Source organism: Marmota monax, unplaced genomic scaffold, assembly GCF_021218885.2.
Source record: "Marmota monax isolate L192 unplaced genomic scaffold, Marmota_monax_Labrador192_F-V1.1 WCK01_AAM20220418_F8-fsc00030, whole genome shotgun sequence".
In the NCBI taxonomy this organism is placed as follows: domain Eukaryota; kingdom Metazoa; phylum Chordata; class Mammalia; order Rodentia; family Sciuridae; genus Marmota; species Marmota monax.
Window position 1 is genome coordinate 13,159,916 of NW_026691988.1, and position 21,519 is coordinate 13,181,434.

The following is a 21,519-nucleotide window of genomic DNA, read 5'->3' on the forward strand; positions in this document are numbered from 1 at the left end:
CATTTTGGGAATGTCTAAAATTTAGACATTTAAAAGACAATCCCAAAATGAAAAAAGGCACACATACCAGGACCCGAGAATTGCACCTAGCTCAGGAAACTCTCGTGTGTATATACGAAGAGATATGGTATCACAGCATCATTTGTAACAATGAAAAACATAATTTATAAAAAATGAAAATTTGAAGACTACATAAATGTGCTTTAGTTTCAATGATACATGTATACTGTGGAAACTAGTGCTGACATGGATCGATAGGGGATATAGTTGAATTTATATTAGAGGAAATGACAGACCCTGAATGTATATACCAGTGATAAGAGTAATTACTCCAAAACTGTTCACAGCTCTTGTCACTGAGAATGCTATTAAAATTGTAATGTTTGTCACAAAGGTCTTTAGTCTTATCTCAAGTGTTTTTATTCTTTTTTAAAGAGAAAGTTTATTTAAAGAGATACTACATAAAAATAACTAAAAGAGTTCTTACTATCTCTGTTCAGAAAGTCTGAGTGTTCTTGTACATCTGGTTGTTCTGAATGTCTTGACTTGCTAATTAAATTGTAGATTGTTTTGACAAGTTAACCTACCTAGTCATTTCTTGGTTTTGTTTGTTTTGAAGCATAATCCCAAATCCCATAATCAGCTTAGTGAAAATGTGCTATCATTATGGACCTCCTTTTATTATTTGGATGATACTTTTGTGTCCTTCATATTTATAAATAAAATTCATAGTAAATGAGAATTTTATTTTAGTTATTAGGCAAAACTTTCAGTCATTTAAAAGGAAATTTAAAATCAACTTATTGTTCTTTCCTTTGTAGGTCGTTTATATGCTATGCAAACTGGAATGAAGATTGATAGTAAAACTCCTGAATGTCGTAAATTTTTATCAAAGTTAATGGATCAATTAGAAGCTGTAAGTTAAACACGGATAGTTTATTATCAGAATGAGTTTTAAATACCATTTTATTTTGTGTGTTTATGTACTCATTTGTATATATTGGTCATTTTTGTTCTTTCCCTTGGCAACATTCAGCAGTATCATTATACCTGAGGAAAAAAATGATACACCTTTTTTTGTATTTACATCATACTCTAAGAGGAACTGTTGAGTATAAATTAGGTTGAACTGTCTACTTATATAGGTTATATCTTTTTCCCCATTTTTGTAGATCACTTTTGGCTCATCATCTGTTGAGTGTCAAACCCTTTCTAACCTTCCCTCACATAGTCCTGTGGATGTTTGTTTTGGAAAGCCTTAAATAGCTCTTATCATGATGAAATAGGCTATTTTCTTTAGTGGAAGATGAAAAAGGAAATGGCACCAGTTACTTATCTTCTCTTCCTCCCCTTCTGAGTGTCAGGGCATGCTACTCTTAGGGTTTAGCATCATTCCCTCCTAGCAGGAATGTGGGGGTGACTAATAAGTCACATTCTTGAACATTTTATAACTTCACGAGTCACTGTAGAGTTGGCTATTGAGGAAAAATCGAATGGGTTGGATTGAATGTCAGTGCATAAAGCATGCAGTGCCAGCCATAGTAGTTTCACTTCATAATCAGGCTGCCCTGTGATTTTTGTGGCCAGCTGTCCTGGCGTTTGCTTTTAACAAAGTTAAGGGCTAGTCCATATCGATGCATCTTCTCCTAGGCTATTACACTGATAGCTGTGGCTTATTTTCTATTGTCTAAATTTTTAAAATTTCCATAATCTAATTCTAAGTTGGTCATCTTATTTAGAGTTAGATTTTTTTACACATTGTGCAAAAAAATTAGACATAATGATTCTTCGAGTCTTTTTTATATTTGATAGAAGAAATTTAAATGAGACTAAATTAAGATTTTTAATTATATATTTTTGGGGAATAATTTTCTAATTTCACTTTTAGGGTAACTTATAGTATATGGGATAATATTGTTGAAATATTTTTCTGATGCTTCATAAGAATACTTGCATATATTATCTGATTGTTCTTGGTTATTTTTTGTCTTTAGAACTAAATTATATTATTATGTTATCATAAGTATATTTCTTCATAGTTGTGTAAAAATTGGATTTTGTTTTAAATACATTGGACTAAGAGACAACCACTTTCTGTAAGATTTCATTGATACATTTTATTGAAATGAATATAAAATAATTTACTTTAAATGATTATTAGTTTCGTGTGCACTTAAGCAGAGACTTAAAAATTCAGAACTATGAGCTATGTATCTGATTTTGTTTTAGCTTAAGAAACAGTTGGGTGATAATGAAGCTATTACTCAAGAAATAGTTGGTTGTGCTCATTTGGAGAATTATGCTTTGAAAATGTTTTTGTATGCAGACAATGAAGATCGTGCTGGGCGATTTCACAAGTAAGTAAAGAAAGAAGAAACTAAAATTTACTTTATAAGTTTATTTATTGCCTGATATGAATTATCTTGTTTTCATTTGAAACTTTAATGATTTAGGTTTTTTTTTGTTTGTTTTGTTTTAAATTATAGACCTTCAGGATGACTTGGGGTCATAAATATGGGGCTTTCTTTTTAGAGAAATGGCTGAAAAAGGGCATGCTTTGCTGTTTTTTGTTTTTTTTACCCCCAGGTAAATTTACTCTAATTAGCCATTAGCCATTCTTAACATTTTGGAAAATCTAAGAGTATGTTTTCACCAAAATCACAGCCTAACCTGATAATGTTGATTTTTTGAAGTGTTCCTCCCAATTCAAATGATTTGTCATTATTATTATTATAATTTAATAATTAAATGTACAGAAGTGCATTATGATACTGTATGGATTCAGGTAGTACTCTAATTATGTTTTATAAAATCAAAACTATACTATAAAGCCTTGTTTTAGCATTTTTGTAAGTGTTGGTACTTTCTTCTAATAACATTAGTATAGGAGTTCCATTGTGTTCTTGAAATCTGATTTTATTTAAACATTAGTTTCAAAGTGATTTTATAAACCTTGCAATTTTTGTTCTTCAAGCTAGGCGGCTAATCTTACATTGTAATTTTTTTCATTTAAACTAGACTCTCTTTTTTCTTCTAGAAACATGATCAAGTCCTTCTATACTGCAAGCCTTTTAATAGATGTCATAACCGTATTTGGAGAACTCACTGATGAAGTGAGTGTATATTCTTTGTCTTATTAGTTGAAGATGAGTAATGTTGCCATTTATCAATTTTATTATTTTATGATTTATTTAAAGCAATGTATCCTTCAGAAGTATAATGGAAACAAAGCATAATTTAAAAAATTTTTATTAGCCACTGTTTAAAAATGAAAAGAAATGGGTAAATTATTTTTAATAGTATATTTTATTTTTTGTACTAAGTTCTTTAAATCCAGCATGTATTTTACTCTTCACCGTACGTATAGCAGCTTTATTAGCCAGCTACAAGTTTAGAATTTGATTTTATTAAGTGTTCATATGTTATTAATCCTGTATAGTATTAAATTTCTATGCTATTATCTGATAAAATTACCAGAGGCAAGTCTTTAGGACTTTTTTTCCATTTCATTTCTAGTCAGAAGTATTATTGCTCATGTACATATGGAACTTGATTTTTTAAAAGCTACTTTATATCCATTTTATTAATTTGTTTCTCATAATGATTCTAAGATAAGCATAGTACATAATTATTTTATACATGCCCACATAGAGGCTACGTGACAAAAGTCATTGCTTTGAATTCAGTTTTGTTTTCACTGTAACAGGCTTTACAATTGGCATGAAAATTTTGTTTTGTGAAAGGAAAGATATTTATCTGAAAAGAGATAAAGAGAGCTACATACTCGACTGATGTAGTCATGATATATGGTGGTTTAAATACTACAAAGAGCATCGTGTTCCATGATAGGATTTTTTAAAAATAATTTGCAGCTCTTAGTAAAGTTCCAAGCAAAAAGTACTGTCTATCTGTGAGATGTATGTTTTTTTTTAAAAAAAAAAAAAAGATTGTATATGAAAACTGCAGAAGTTCTTTTTATTTGTACATAAAATGTAGTTATGCTATAGCTTAAATGATTAGAAGTAGGGACTTTGCCAGCTTAAAAGTTGTATAGGACATTTCAGAGTTGTGACAAATAACAACCAATTATTTGACTGGGTTTTTCTGTCCTTTCTATTCAAGAACATCAAGCATTCCTGGCCCTTTCCCACACAATGCCAGTAGCATTCATTAGTCATTGAAATAACCAAGTACTACCTTTTTGTACTCTGAAGGCCTTATAGGTACATCCTACTTAACTGCCTTTATGGTTTTCAAGAAAACCAGGATAGTGAAGGAGAATAGTGAGAAAAGTAAGTTATAAGCCAGATTAGACTGATAATAGAAGGCCTGCAATCTTTGATTAGTGTAGTGTTGTAGTAAAGAACTGTACTTTGGGGGTGTTTATATGATAGGAATCTGTAGAAGGAGAGAACTGCAAGCCATTTGGCAAAGGAAGAATGATTTGATGAATTCTGTACACCTTAAGTACAAAGTAGAGAGTCATACACATGGGATTGTTTTGATTGGAGAAAATAATATGTTCAGACTTAGATTTCAAAATTTGAAGCATAGATGACATCAAAAAGAAATTACTCTTGGAAATAAATAGGCAAGAAATGGCAAAGTAGAGGGAACAGTTCAAGTTATGAAAGTCAGGTTGGATTATTTTAAAAGAAAGGAGAACATGTTCAACTAGATATCTTGGTAAACATCTGTATTTAAAATACAAGAGGAGAAAGTAAAGTTATAAATACTAGAAATGTTCAGATAATATGAAAAAACTAGATAAAGAGAACAAAATTTCTAGAAATCTCAAGTAATAGGTTCTTCTCATTTAAAGGATACCTAAACACTTTCACACACATAAAGCCTATGATTTTTCTGCATTTCAGAAGAAACTTCTAATTTCATGTACCCTTGATGACAGTTTCCTTAGTTGTTTGAATATTGTAACTAAGGCAAAGACTTCAAATGAGGCCACTGAGAAGGCTTCCCAAGAAGTTCAGGATGGTGAGGCAGAATTTGCACAGATACTGAGGTTACCAATAAGGTTGCATAAAACATTTTCCCCAAATGTTGACACTCTTCCCACTTAGGTAGCTCACTACCCAGTCAGCTACCTAAGCACCTCATGTGCCCTGCACTTGCACTAAAACAAAATAAGAAATAGCATCTTTATTGTTGAATAAGGGACTCTAGATACCTGGAGGGGTCTGGAATGGTACAGGAAAAAAAAAAAAGAAAGAAAGAAAGAAACAGAGAGAGGGAGAGAGAGAAAGAAAGAAAATTAAACAATTTAAGGCCAAAGTTGAAAGGGAAGCCCCTATTGTCACCTGATTGTCTGAGGTTTATTCTTAGGCCTTCGTGTAAATTCCACATTTTTAGGTTAGAAAATATGTGAGTACACAGTTAACAGGTAATTATGTAGCTGTTTTCATAACCATTATGCTATAGTGATCTTATCTTTACATGACTAAGGATTTTGTACTATGAGTGAAGATTAACTAAATGTATGAAGTCAACCTACAAGGAAAGGGTGCCAGTAAGACTGGCCATATGCCATCAGCATAATCCTGAAACCAGTCAGTTTGATCATCCTTTTTCAAATTTGCTTTCTCTTAATTTTATTCCATTTTGTTGTTGTTGTTGTTCCATTGTTTTTCATTTCTAGAAATGGAGTTTTCATAATGATTACTGAGATTAACTTTTTAAAAAAATAATGGCCTAAAATGCCACTAATTTTAAATGATGCTCTGTTTGAGTAGAATAGGGAGAAATACACTCTAGCTGTGATTTTTTATCCTACAAATATGGATAAACTGAGTAATCGGTGGCATCAGCCCTTTCTCATAGTTCCTTTGTGTAAATGTAAGACTTATATATACTGGTGATATAAGTATAAGGTACCTAAAATAAGACACAAACTATTGTAAAATTTCTTATTTCAAAAACTAATAAAAAGCTTAGTTGTACAAACTGGTTATTTAAAGCATTTAGCAGTTTTAACTCATTCCCTCCTTTCCACTTCCACTTTAGTTTCATCCTGTACTTTGAAAAAACTAACAGAGGCAAAGACAGGAAACAGAAAAGTGGGAAAAGAATGAGTTTGAGGATTTCAGGTAGGCAGATTTTATTTTAAATATATAATCTTTAGATGTACTTCAGGACTCTATAACTAGTATATTGATTTATAAAGGAAAAGCAGTGGTGGTACTGAACTGCATCATATTCCATAGATTTTCAGCACAGTCGAAACTCTCTTCAAAATTGTTCCTTCCCTTGCTCCTTAAAATATGCTGTTTGAGAAACACTAAAATAGCATCAGAAATTGGGGAGAGGAGCATTATAATTGTTTTTGTTATTGTATTTTTAAAGTATATTTCCAGGGTTGGGGCTGTGACTCTGTGGGAGAGCACTTGCCTAGTTAACAATAGGCCCTGGGTTCAGTCTTCCAGTTGTCTCTTATTGGCCCTAAAAATTATGCTAAAAAGAAAAGAGACTCTGGTTGTCAGAGCCAGGCTTCACTGAACTCCAGAACAAGAAGTCATGTTACCTCCCTGGATTTAATTACTCTCCTATAAAGCAGAAAGCTTAGATAAGACAATCACTGCAGTCATTTCAACTGTACCAGGCTGTGATTATATATGCAGGCACATGAGAAGTAATGGGAAAAGGAGAATAAAGAAGATGAAAAAGCAGACCAAAAAATGAAAAGGCAGAGAGAAACTGAAAGTTTTTAATTAGGAGCTAGGAGGTGGGGGAGGGTATAAAAAATTGATTAGTGATAAGTGGAACCACTGAAAAATATGGCAGCAAGGAAGAAAGTTCTGGGAAGAAGGGGGATGTCAGGTCTCATAGCAACAATACTAGGAGGTTCAAAATACCAATATAACACAAAATATAAAAATAATAGGAGGTAATAAGCATAGAAGAAGCAACCTGAACACCTGAAGCCTTTTGTAGGATATTTGTAGCATAATGTTTGTGAGTCTTCCAGTTAGGTTTTTAATTGAAATTTCAGCACTTTGCATAAAAGTCACTGGATCACAAGCTGAAATAGTGTAATTTACCTAATTTATTTATCTTCCTATTTTGAGCTCTGTTTCTCCACAGTCCATTCTCTTCTGTCATTGTTTTATTAAAGAACGTTCAGGGACTTTTGTTTCCTGGCACTGCAAGTCTAGGCTCTCCTGCTAGATTTCCAGGCTTTCTATCATAGTTTTCCGTACCTGACTTATACTACTTACCTGTCCTAATTTTTGTTTGTCGGACTTGTCTGCTCACCATCCTGTCAGTTTTCATTTGGAAAATGCATTTTTAGCCTGCTTTGCCTAAGTTTTACCTTCTCTTCAAATCTTATTCTAGCCTGTGTATGAATTTGTCCATTTTCTCAATTCTTTACCCTTTATTTAGAGTTACTTATAATTACATTGTAACTATACTGACTTTTTTTTAATATTATAATTCAGAATGTCTCATTTTCTTCTTTTCCTTCTTAAACGTTAAGTATAAATTTATACACTGAGTAAAATATCAGATAAAAGAAGTGACTGATTACTTGATGTTTCAAACATTGCTATAGTCAGCCTTTTATTTTTCTATCTGTAGATCGAAATATTTAGACTTTTGTATACAGAATTTCTTTCCTAATTCTCCTCAAAAGTAATAAATCTCATTTACTCACCAAATTTTTCTTGGTCCGTTCCTGGTATTTTTTTTCCTCTTCATATTATTACTCATACAAAACTAAATAAGCGTATATTTTCCTTAGTCTTCAACTCATTTGTTGTTAGTTTTTAAAGTATAATTGATCTGCCCCTATTTCTTTCTCAACTCTCTTATCTCTGTTTTAAATATATACATTTAACTTTTATCTGTGCCTTATATCATTTCTTTTCAGCATTTTAATTAAATTTCTGCTATATAAACCTTTAGTATTCCTGTGGCTCTCTTTGAGTCAGTGTCCCAGTTTGAGGAATAGAAACACCAGAGTATATATTACTTTTTAAAAAACATTTTATATCTTAGAGCAAGGGATCTTCAAAATACAATTATTTTTCTTCTATAATGGTATTTTGTGTAATCTGCATCCAGTATTATTCATGGGCTTCCTTTTATTGTATTTTAGATTTATTTCACTACCAATAATATTTGAGGAATGGATAACATTTTACCTTTTTACTATCATAATCTTCAGTTAAAGTTTCATACTGCTAATTTAGAAAAAAATATGAAATTGCAGGTAAAAGATAATATTGTCCTTATTTGTTGTTTCTATTAATTTGGGAGGATCAGGTTAATGAAATATATTTTCATACCTTCACAGAGCTTATATTCTAATGTAGAGAAGTAAAATAACTATGATGCTACTTGGTTGACTAATGAAGTGAAAGGAAGGAACCATGTGCAGCACCTGCCATTTGCCTGGCACTGTACTTACACATTTCACATACATCATGTTCCACCTTTCACATCTCTGAATTATACTGAGAAAATGGAGGGTCATAAAAATATGAGTACCATGTCCCAGGTACTATAGTCCAGAATAATGTTCCTCAAACACTCTATGATAAAATATACAAATAAGACTTTTTAAAATTTTTACTTTTTAATTCCCAATCCTTTTCAGAGTGATTGTTTTTATAAAATGTAAAGAATAAATGGATTATTAGAAAAATTAAAATTTAGAAAGACAGAAAATATGAGCCTAATTTGCTGTGAGTTTTTTAAATACAGTCTCTGTGTTACAGGTTAAGTATCCATTATTTAAAATGCTTAGGACCTGAAGTTTTTTAGATTTCCAAGATTTTGGCATTTTGGAATAACTGCATAGACTTTACCATTTGACTATGCTAATATGATATTCTGAAATGTTCCAGAATCTAAAATTATTTTGGCTTGTAACCTGAGTCTGAGCCATACTTTTACTATATAATAAGGAATAATTAATATAATAAAGAATAATAACCCTGTTTAATAATGTTCTTGTAAAATGTATTTAGAGATATCAACAAATAGATGAAAATTTCAACAGAAACTACCTAATCGATCTTATGTATTTATATTTAAATGAACTTATGCAGAAATACCTAAGCATTATGTATCATTGCCACTATATTTGGAAATCTAAAATGCACATTTGGAGTTCCACAAAAGGTGAGTATAAGGAAAATGAAAAGGAAAAGATACTTTAATAAAGACCATAGATTTTGCTGGTTGTATGGAAAATCAGTTACAGTCTCCAAAAGTTCAGTACATACTAGATAATATAAACATAAAGAAAATCACACCTATACCAATAAAAGCAGAGGGATTTAAAAAAGCAGAGAGGAGTTTAAAGAAACAGAGGGGAAAGATAATTAATTAATTAATTACTTTTTAAAGAAAAAATTTACACCTGTGAGCATCCTAGTCAAACCAAGGAAAGTCTTGAAAAAAGTAGAGAGCAGAAGATAATAATGAACTTTTTAAAGTGGTGACAGAAAAAATAAAGGCCTATAAACTCAAGATTCTATCTATAGCAGTGATATACTTCAAAAAATGAAGATTAAAGTAAATAGATTGATTTATTGATAACAGATTAGTACTAAAGATGTAAACAACAGCTACAAGTTTTTCAGGCAGAAGGAAAATTATACCAAATGAAAACTTCAGTTTACAGGAAGGAATGAATACTAGGCGTGGTGATGTGTGGAAATGTAAAAAACTATATACTTTCTTTATTTCTTTAAAAGATATATAACTATGTAAAAATTTTATAACTCTACATTTTATATATGTTTATTTGTATGTGTGTGCATGTCTGTGTGTCTGTGTGTGTGTGTGTGTGCATATATATATATATATATATATATATATATATATATATATAAAATTGTTAAACCCAGAAGAAGGGAAAGAAAGGGAAACAAAAACAAATGGAATCAATACAAAACAACTAGCAAATTTTAGGCCTAAATACAACTATGTTAATATGTGCTATAAGTGCAAATGAACTAACACTTCATTATAAAAGTAAAAAATTTCAGTCTGGTTGAAAGCAGCAAGCCTTAACTATATGCTGTTTACAAGAAACAAGTACAGAGACAAGCATTTTGAAAATGAGAACATGGGAAAGACATCAAATACAGATACTAAGTAAACAAAATCATAAGTGACAATATTAGGTAAAGTAAATTTTAAGATGTTACTGGAAATGAAATGGGATATTTCACAATAATAAAAGGGCTAGTTCATAAGAAAACATTATAGTTACAAATGCCTATGCACCTAATAACGAGAGCTTCAAATTCTATGAAATAAAAATTGACAAGTAAAATATAGAAAAATTCATAAGCTTATGTGGAGATTTTAACATGCTCCTCAGTCATTGATAGACTAAATATATTTAAAAATTAGTAATATTAACTAAAATGAATAAATACCAACCAGCCACATCAGATGTTTTCCAGAATGTGGAAAAATAAGAGCTTTCATACATTGCTTGGTGGAAATATTAGATGTTATAACTACTTTGGGAAAAGATTTGGCAGATTTTTGTAAAGTTAAACATACTCCCACCCTTTTACCCTGCAATTCCTTTTCTGGTATTTATCCAAGAGAAATGAAAACATATGTCCAGAAAAAGACTTGTTCAGGAGTGCTCATAGGAAATTTATTCATAATAGCCAAAAGCTGGAAACAACCCAGATGTCTACCAACAGGGGAATTGATAAACAAATTGTGCTATTACTTAGACACAAAAAGGAACTGACTACTAGTATAGTCTACATGGATGAATCTTGCAGACATACTGAGTAAAAGAATAGTCAATACACTTTCTGTGATTCCCTTCTTATCAAGTACTATTACAAATTGTAACTAAAAAAAATAATAATAGAAAATAGTTTTAGGTTTTTTTGCAGCAAAGGAAATTGAAAGGAAAGGAAAGGAACTTGAAATTTAAAGGAAATTGAAATTCTGGAAAGGAACTTTCTGGGGAACTAGAAGTGTTGTATATTGATAGCAGTATGGTTTACACAGGCACAAAACATCAACTCATACACTTTAAGATTTATACATATCAAGACATCAGTTTTACTGCACATAAAGTTAACAGAACTCTCCATAAATTTGGTTTATCTTGATAAGGTAAGGAATTCTAAACCTACTTACTCTGTACTCAAGGACTGAATAAATGAATATATTGAAGGAGACAGGTTTCTCATTTTCAGACAAGAATGGGAGATGACTAAATTATGTTGTGGCATTTGGTTAGAATTGGAAGAATTATATTAAATCATGCTTTTGAATATATTAGAAAATAAGTCTGTATAGAAGGTTTTTTTTTGTTGTTTTTTTGTTGTTTTTTTTTTTTTGTTTTTTTTATCTCTATACTGAAAAGACCTAGAAGCATTGTTGCAGCAGTAGCAATGATTACCCCTAGTACATGAATATGGCTTTAAATACCGTTCTTCTATAACAGGAAATAAGAGTCCTATACAAATGACTAAATCTCTAGTTGGGTCAGAGGAAGCACTAGACAACTGAACTTTCTTGTGCCAGAAAGTAAGCAAGTATGGTCATAATCAGGGGTCCAGCAACTACTCGAATGAGTTCCCACTGTCCATGTCATGAACAATTTAGCATGAAGAATGATAGTAATGAATAATAACCCATTAAGTAAGAGTCTGTGGTTTCATACTAACAAATACAATGCAATGAATAAATGATAGAACAAAAACAAGGGTCTTTACCATAGAATCTAATGAATATTTCCTTCAAGTTGCTTATCAAAGAGGAAAATATTTGTCATATACATCTCTAACCAGGTCATCAAACCTGCCACCACCAGTATTGGACAAACCACATCATGTGCCTTATAAAATCAACTGAAAAGGAAAAACATCACTTTCATGGTAATAGACCAAAATGCACAATGAGAATATAATCATGAAGAAATATCAGACAAATCCAAGTCAGCAGACATTATACAACTAGGTTAATGTCAAGGTCACGAAAAACTAACAAATGGTAGTCCAGATTGAAGTCTAAATGAACATGACAACTAAATAATGCATGCTCCTTAGATCTAGACGTGGGACAGAACCCACATAGAGGTTTACAGTAGAGGTCATGTCAAGGAGGAGTTGAATTTAGGATTATTTCAAATATAGAGATGACAGAAGAGATTTGAGTGGTAAAATGACTCAGGGTTTGTGTTGAACTGCTAATAATAACAGACAACATTTTCGGGACATTTGACAGAATTTATTATAACTGTTGTATCAGACATTAGTTTTTTCATAACCATTGTGTATTAGATTGTCCTGGAGCTTAGTAATGTACAGTGAAAGGATAAGGGGATACAGTGTCTTCAACTTAACTCTTCAATGGTACAGGAAAAAAAATGTATATACACATTTGTATTTTATGGTTTCATCTACATAAATAGATTGACAGACGTAAACAGTTGGAGAATCTAATTAAAAGTTATGTGGAATATCTTGTACTATTGTTGAAACTTTTTTATAAGTTTAATGAAAACTAAGGATTAAATTGCTAAATCTTTTGGCTAGTTGGAATGTGCATTCAAATATAAAAAGACTAATTAAATTTAAGTATTTGAATTCAATTTTAAATGTGTTTTTTGGGATGCAGTTTTGTTCTCCTTTTTTAAAACTTGTTTTATGAAATTCTGTGTGCTTTGACAAGTATCAGACTATAAAAATTAATGAATCTCAGGAAGTACATGTAATTTGTAACTATAAATACTTCGTATATTGAGTTATTACTCATTATGGTAATGTTTGTTTAATGCTTGTTTTTCAAGCATTTCTCATTGTATTACATCCTAGTATTGCTATATAGACCATCTGTTTGTATGATATACTTGGGAGAATTTAGGGGCTTAAGAATATACATGTATTATCTTCCCTATGAGCAAAAGTCTAAAAACTATGAACTCAAGTTTGATATGCCTGTTTATTAATTAGCAAAAAGAGTTATGTTTCGTTTCAGTGATTTTCATAGTATGGTTTCCAAACAGCTTCAGAATCATTTGGTGTACTAAGTAAAAATATGGACACTTAAAACCTACCTATCCACTTATTCATTCACCAAATATTTGTTAAGCTCAATGTACCAAGCACTGTTCTAGGCTCTAGCAATATAGAAATTGGCAAAATGCCTGCCCTATGGGAATCACAGTCCTATGAGAGACGATGAATAAATAATAATAATAATAAATAAATAATTAAAATGTATACTGTTTCATATGGTCATCAAGGAATTCAAGGTAGGAATAAAAAGATCAATTAATTTTTAAGTAAGTTGACTGAGGAAGGCCTCACTGAGAAGGCAACATTTTAGCAATGCCTTGAAAGAAGTGAGGGAATAAATGGTACAGGTACTCAGAGAAGAGGCAAGAGAAAGTGCAAAGTTTTCAAGACAATATAGGGTGCATGTTCTTATTCAAGAAATAGCAAGGAGGACAGTGTCGCTGAATCCAGAGTAAGGAGAAGAAGAGTGGCAGGAGATGAGGATGGGGAGGGGGAATTCAAACCAAATCAAGGGCTGGAGATGTAGCTCAGTGGTAGAGCACTTGCCTAGTATGCATGAGACCCTGAGTTCAATCCCCAGTACTGAAAATTTTTTTAAAAATCTATTTTTCCTTTCACTATAGTGGACAAGGGTGGGGAAAAAAAGAAGCCTGTTAGTACATTATTAAATAATTCAAGTAAGAGATAATGATTGCTCAGACTAGAATTTACAGTAGAGGTCATGTCAAGAAGGAGTTGAATTTAGGATTATTTCAAATATAGAGGTGACAGAAGATATTTGAGTGGTAAAGTGACTCAGGGTTTATGTTGAACTGCTAATAAGAATGGAGTTGTCATTTATAACGTGGAGTAGCAGATTTAGGGGCAGAAGATCAGTAGTTGGCTTGGAACTTTAAGAAGGCTATCCAATGTAGAAGTAATATGTCAAGTTGGATATAATAAGATTTAAGGTTCAGAAGAGAGGTATGAACAGAAGACATAAATTTGGGAGTTGACATGTGAGATGGTATTTAAATCCATAAAGTTGAATGAGAACATTAAGATAAAGTATAGAAGGAGAAGATTAAGAATCTAAGAAATGAAGTCTGGCACTCCCAGCCTTTGGTCCTTACAAAGGACAGAAGGAACTCTAACAAGGTAAAAGGAAAACCAGAAGACCTTGATAACCAGGAAACCCCAGGTTCAAGGTAAAAGTGATCAGCTTTTCATATTGATAGGACTGAGGAACATAACATTAAGCATTGGATTTAGCAGTAGAGAAGAAATCTCACCTTGACAAAAGCACTTGCATTGAGTGGTAGGGATAAAAACTTGACTAGGCTGGATTCAAGAGAAAATCAAAAAAGGAGAATTGGAGGTAGCTCTTACAAAACATTCTCTTTTAAGATGGTTCATTGGTATACTACTGAAGAGTATTTTATCTTAGATTTTTTTATAGATTGGGTCAGAATTTTTTGGAGAGAGTGTGTGGGAGAGAGTGTGTGTGTGTGAATGTGTGTACATACATGTATGTGCCTTAATTTTATCCTCATGTCATTCTTAAATGTACTGAGTTTTAAAACATCTGATCTCGTCTATGGCTAGTGTTTTCCTACCAGTCATTCTTAGGAATATCAAGTCCAACCAGATGAATTAGGATTAAATGAAAACTTTGTATATTGCTACCGACTTTAGTAGCTTAAATTTATATTTGTCAGTGGTTCTCATTATCCAGTTAAAAAACAGAAACTTAGAGGCCAGGGACAAACGCAAAAGGTTTTTTTACAACTTCTGTTTCCCAAAATCAACTAAAAGGAGTTAACAGATTTCAAGAATATTGACATCTTAAAAATGTTCTCATAAAATATTCTGCAATACCAGCATTCTGTTTTTTAAAGAAAGCAGTATTTTAGAGTATATTAATTTGAAGTTACTACTGTCAGAAATTGCTGCTAAATATTATTCACTCCTGTTTGTCCAACTGAAGGTATTTTGTAAACTATAATATAAAATTATTGCTTTATCTGCTTTGGGGACACTTTTTAAATTATGCTTACTAAAATGAACACTTTCTAGCTTATTAATGTTTTATTAAACTTCATATACTCTTAAGATGAAAAGATAACTTTTATAAAGTCATTATTATACAACTTTCCCTCTTAGATCTTCAGAAAGAATGAAAGCATTCAAGATTGGGAAAGATTTGTCTTATTTTTAGGACCACTCTTATCCAAAACAATGTACTCATATACTTTTAAAGTGGAGCTCTTTTTATCTTTCAAGATATATCCTACTTTAACATAGAAAGTACTTGACTTGTTAGTTTAGATATGAGATGTCCCCGAAAAGTTCATGTGTGAGACAATGCAAGAAGATTTAGAAGTGAAATGATTGAGTTATGAGAGCCTTAACAGGATCAGCAAATTAATCCCCTGAAAGATATTAACTGAGTGATAACTGAAAGCAGATAAAGTGTGGCTAGAGGAGGTAGGTCATTAGGGGTGTGCCTTTGGTCCCTGGCACACCACTTTTACATGTGCTTTCTCTTTCTCCCTTTCTCTTATCCCTCCTCCCCCACTTCTCAGTGATATGTCCTTGAGTCACTTTCTTCCACTACGTTTTTCTGTCATGATGTTCTGCCTCACTGGAGACCCAAGGATTGGAACCAACCTTTTATGGACTGAGACCTCTGAAACCATGAGCCCCAAAATAAACTTTAGCTCTTCTAATTATTCTTGTCAGGTCTTTTGGTCTGGGCAGTAAAAAAAAAAAAAAAAGCTGGCTGAAACACCTGTTAAAGCCCATTTTCCCTTATTTCATGTATGCCCATCTGAATTGCTAAATGCATAGCTTACAAAGGAAGTCCTGAATTGTCTGGCTTGACTACTAAATTATTGTAACCTTGGGCAAATCATTTGACTTTTTAATGGCATTTCCTTGTCTCTACAGTGATGAGATTTTTAAAACCTTAAGAGATAAAAGATGAAGAACTATTATGGGACTGCTGTGTTTTGGATAAGAGACCTCCAAAAGTCCATGTGTTAATTGCTTGATCCTCAGGATGGTAGTAGAGCCCTTAGGAGGTGGGGCCTTTTTGAGTTACTTATATAATTGGAACCCTGCCCTTGAAGGGAATTGTGGAATCCCTGGTCCCTCCTTACCCCACACTGCCTAGCCATGAGGCAAATAGTTTTGCTTTACTGTGTACTCCTACCCTTATGTGCTGTCTCACCATAGGCAGGCCCAGAGCAAGCAGGTGAACCAGTCATGGAGTAGAGCCTCCAAGGAGTAAAATAAAGTTTTCTGTTTATAAGTTAATTACCTTAGTTATTTTGTTATAGCAATGGAAGACTGACTAAAACAAACTTTAGATAAGATGGGTATCACATTTAGGCGTGGCAGTTAGTTCCTGGCTTTCATACTGGACTCTAATGGTTATGCCTGACTCATTGATCCTGGTAATCCTCAACACTTAGCATAGTACCTGATTTAATAAATGACAAATGTTGTCTTACTGGAAAGCAGGAAGCTGATTGGGAATGAATATTTGGGTTGAAACTTGAGAAAGAGACTGTAGGTTGAAAAGGAAATCATGTTAGATAAGGGAAGGTAATGTGGGAAAAGATGGCATATGATAAACAATCCCTTCTGAAATTAATGGAAATAGCAGGAACCAAGACTGAAGCAGTGTCAACAATGTGGAGGGCCTTGGGTGCCAAAGTGTCTTTATATTAAGCTAATCCTATAATGCCTCAAAGCCTTAATGGAACTAAAACATGATTGGCCTATATGTCAAAGTTATTATGAGGATCAAATAAGAATAAAATGTACAGAAATGCTTTATAACCTGTAAAGTACTATCAAGGTATTAAATCAAGACTTTGTCTTGTTTTGGACTTATCTTACTTATCCCACCAGCCCTGAATATGTATCTTCTACCCATGGCAAATTGATTTATTTTCAAATGAAGTATTTCCTTTATTTCTGTCAGATTTCTGACATAGCCCATGGTTTTCCTTCTCCCCAGAGAAGTCTGACTACTTTCTACTTTGTCCCATCGTGCTTACCCTGGAAAGCCAAACTAAAATATTGTTTTCTTTATCACTTATATCCAGTTTTTTTTATATTTTACTCAACTCTTACATGCATTTACTGCAAGAAACAAATTTAATATTTCCTACTTAATTATACCATATAGTAATCTTTGATGTTTTAATTCTGCATCCAAAAAAAGGTAGCTCCCTACAAACAGAAATAACATATTGATTTATTTTATATTTCCCATATTGCTAATTGAAGGTCTTAAGAATAGCAAATATGTATTGAGCCTACAAAAATTTTAAAGTGAACTATGCCTATCTTATTTTTTCTTTCAAAAGAAGGAAAATAATCAGTTTGCAAATAATGAATTCAAGTGAACAACTAAACCTGGAGTATCTTAAATTTGAAATAATGTAACATTTGTAGAACTTGAATTCAGTTGTTCAGGATTTTGAAAAATTAAAGAATAAAAAAGTCCAGTGCTTCAGTGTACCTACTCTTTACTCCCAAAGAATGAAATGGAAGAAAAACGTGAACCATATAATACTATTCTGTAGGTCAAAAACAGTCAAACACTAGAAATTTCAAATTATTCTATCTAACTGTATAATAATCTTTTTTTTTTTAATTTTATTTGTTTTTTTTTATTAGCTACACATGACATTACAATGATCTTGGCAATTCATACACTTAAATCAGTAATCTTAATTGAACTTTCTAATCCCAATATTCCATTACGTACTACAAAAATTATAATCTATTACATTAACACAGAAGTAATAAATATGTTTAGTGAACAGAATAACTTCCATCAAAATCAAACTATTATATGTTGGAAATGTGTATATATGTTTAACAGTTACTATGTGCTGAAACCAAGGTCAAGTGCTTGGAATAAATAATAGACGTGAACTATGCATTTTTTTAGTTTGTTTTCTAAAATATGTTAAGTGTGTGTTTGTGGGGAGAATACTCTATAAACTTATACTTAAGTATATAATTATGAATTGTAATAAATATTGTCATAGAAAAGATATAGAATTACTGAGTATTTTTAGGTTGGGATGGTCAGGGAAATATTTTTGAGAAGTAACATTTGATCTTATATATAAGGGGTGAGTTGACTAGGAGTGATGGTGAATTGACATGTGAAAAAAAAAAGGAAATCAGGTGGAGAAGAGGTGGTGTGGACCTTGGCATGTACACAGATAGAAAATGTATCCTCCTGGCTGGTGATACTGAATGAATGGGATACACATTAGAGTAGACTGGACAGTTAAGAACTATGTAGAATAGACTCCTGTAGCCCAGGTTACAAGTTTGTTTTCTATCTTAAGAGCATTGGAAAGCCATTGAAGATTGATAGGCAGGGATTTATATTTTATAAAGACACAGCCTGAGTACTGAGTGAGGAAGATGGGGGGCAGGAGTGGGGTGAAAGTAAGGAGACAGATTAGGGGAATAATGCAGAGAAAGTGGGAACAAGAGCAATTCAGGGTATGTTCCAAAAGCAAAAACAACTGAATCCCTAGTGGATTAAATGAGGGAACTGGGGAAATAGGATTAGGTGGGTGGGGTATGAACGTGGTAAGAATAACTCACATATTTCTCACTTAAGAGAATGAAGTTCCCTGCAAGTAGGAGAGTTTGGGAGAGAATCAAGAGAAAAGTTTAGACAAATTAAATTTAGTTGTATATGAACATGCAATTGGAGATGTCACATAGTTGGATATATGCCAGAAGCAAATTCAGGCTAAGTACAGACATTTAAGAGTGATAAAGATGTCCGTAGTACTTAAAGCCATGGGAATGATTGTGGAGAGATAAGAAAATAGACTGTATGAGGGTACCTTTTTCTTACCTTGTAGAAACCTGATAGGTAATGAATAAAGGCAGCCCAGTATGAAATAATAGGTGGCAGCTGAAGATAAGCAACAAGGAACTAAGGGAAGGAGGGGGTGAGGAACAGGGGAGAGAACCAGAGTGAATGAGTATAAATGAGCATACATCAACTGAAGAGAACTGTACTTACAGTTCAGTTCAGGTAATTATTACCAAGTAAGGCAGGCTCAGTATTTTTAGAACTCCCATTTTTAAAAAAAGAGAAATGTGGATTTCCATAATTTTCCTAGTATATGGAAAGCAATTCATACTTTAAATTCTGTGAGAATCAGCATTGACTGAACCACTAGTTTGCAATCTCTGCTTCAACAGGGTACTTCAGATTATTTGGTGTTTAGATAGAGCATTAAGTAGACACAGACAGTAGAAAGAAAACCTAGGAGAGATAGTGTCAAAAAATCAAAAATAGAGTTTTTCAACAATTGGAATGTTCCAGATTCTGGTATTCTGCTGATAGGTTTGGTTAGGTGATAACCTGGAAAATGTTAGATTTGCCAATGTGAAGTAGGTCGTTGGTGACGTTAGCAAGAGCAGTTTAGTGACATACAGGCTGCTCACACATGGACTCCCTGTCATTAAAATGCACCATCACATTGAAATTCTCTGACAAGGAAACATGAACTACACAGAAAAGAAAGCAAGCAAACCCCTTCCCACTGAGTGAACAGAAAGGTAAAAAAGCAAAGACTTTAAATGTGAATGCTTCTTTTGGTAAGATTGTTGGTAAAGTGAAACAAAATACAATCAGACTTGAAAGAAGATAGGAATTAATGTGTGGAATTTAGGAAAGAGGCAGCTAGCAAGTTCTTAAGTGATATTTTCAGTTCCCCTCACAATACCACAATGAGGCATTATTTTCCCCTTAGAATTGAGTTAATGAGATTCAGAGGTATTAGGTAGCATATGACAGGTTAAAAGTTAAGTTTACTTGGCTATCAGTCTAATGTATGTTTTAACAACTGTGTCATCTTAGTTTTCATAGATTTGCACAGATCTTTAGTGAAAATAATTTGTTGTTATTCTATTTTATGTTTAATCTTAAAATTCCATTTAGTGTCTTTCTCTGTTGTGCATAAGAGTTGCAAATTTTGCTAGAAGAAAACTCTCATATTTTCCCTGCAGACTTTTTCTGAAATGTTGACACTGTATAGAAGAACTGGGCATGTTCTTTGATGAAGATAGCTTTACATGGAGTCTGTCAAGCCCTAGATGGTTAATAGAATCAGCAACTGGGGTGATCACCAGACACTTCAGAGCTGTGCGACATAAAAATAGGTTTTATCTCAGAAATATAGGCTATCTTAAATGCTTAATATTTTTACTTTTTTCCATTATCTAATATTAGTATAAAAATATTCTCTTTTAGAATGTGAAACACAGAAAATATGCAAGGTGGAAGGCAACGTATATCCATAATTGTTTAAAGAATGGAGAGACTCCTCAAGCGGGCCCTGTTGGAATTGAAGAAGATAATGGTATGTATTTATATAGTTAAGTGAAATTATTTAGTGAGATAATATTTTTCAGAACATTATCCAAAATTTCTAGGAAGAAATGGTACAGTTTTAATTTTTTTATGAAGTCCAAAATCCTTAAAAATCAAGTATAAAAATCATAAACTTGGGGACAATGAGAGATTAAGGCCAAATTGCTATAATATCTATTCACACTTGCACATAATGACTTGAGTATCTCCTACACCGTTTTTTTTTTTTTTTTTTGGTACCAGGGATTAAATCCAGGGTACTTAACCACTGAGCCACAACATCAACCCTTTTTGTTTTGTTTCATTGTTTATATTTTGAGAGAGGGTCTCACTTATTTGCTTAGGACCTTGCTAAGTTGCTGAGGTTTGGCTTTGAACTTGCAATCTTCCTGAGCCACTGGGATTACAGATGTACACCACTACACCAGCTTATCTCCTACATTTTAATCAAATTCTATTCCTGCGTAGGAAAAGCAATGCATTGATAATTTATAAAATGTTTCCAGACAATAAAGAATATTATTATTAATAATTAATTATTATTTTTTGTATACATGTTTGAATTATGCAGGAGTTTGAGGGGGTGGTAGATAAGTAATACATGGTTCAGTAATTACAGGGTATGTGAAAAGTACAAAGAAACTTTCTTCTACCCACACCATGCCCCATATTCCTAAGTCCTACCAAAATTCAGATAAGTAAATATTAGGTTTAGTTTTTGTGTATCTTTATAGAGATCATTTTTTAACTTTATACAGACAGCAAAATTTTATCACATTGTAAGTGGGTTTTACACAATTTAATTATGAAAAAAAAATGAAGGTCTTATTTCACTTGACCTTTTAGATAATGTATAATGGAACAGAAAGGAAAAACATTTTTCACTTTTTTTTTTTTTTTTTATTGATTAGACTTGTAGGTAATAGACCATTCCAAAAAGAACAATCCTGTTCTCTAAACTGAGAAAATTCCAAATGATTCCTTATGTTTTGTTACATCTTCATCTGTGACAATGATCTAATGCAGGAGTCAGTAAATTTTTCAAAAAGGATCAGTTACAATATTTTAAACTGTGGACTACGATTTGTT

At 32.3% G+C, this 21,519-nt stretch overlaps 1 protein-coding gene across 1 annotated transcript in view; it reads left to right on the forward strand.

The window, feature by feature from the left end:
• Vta1 (vesicle trafficking 1) overlaps positions 1 to 21,519 on the forward strand; it is a 71,971-nt gene that overhangs the window by 21,156 nt on the left and 29,296 nt on the right. Inside the window, exons 2-5 of the mRNA XM_046450477.2 lie at positions 822 to 916; positions 2,230 to 2,357; positions 3,038 to 3,113; positions 20,311 to 20,419. Of these exons, the coding sequence (XP_046306433.1) occupies positions 822 to 916; positions 2,230 to 2,357; positions 3,038 to 3,113; positions 20,311 to 20,419 (408 nt within the window). The remainder of the gene's footprint in view (positions 1 to 821; positions 917 to 2,229; positions 2,358 to 3,037; positions 3,114 to 20,310; positions 20,420 to 21,519) is intronic.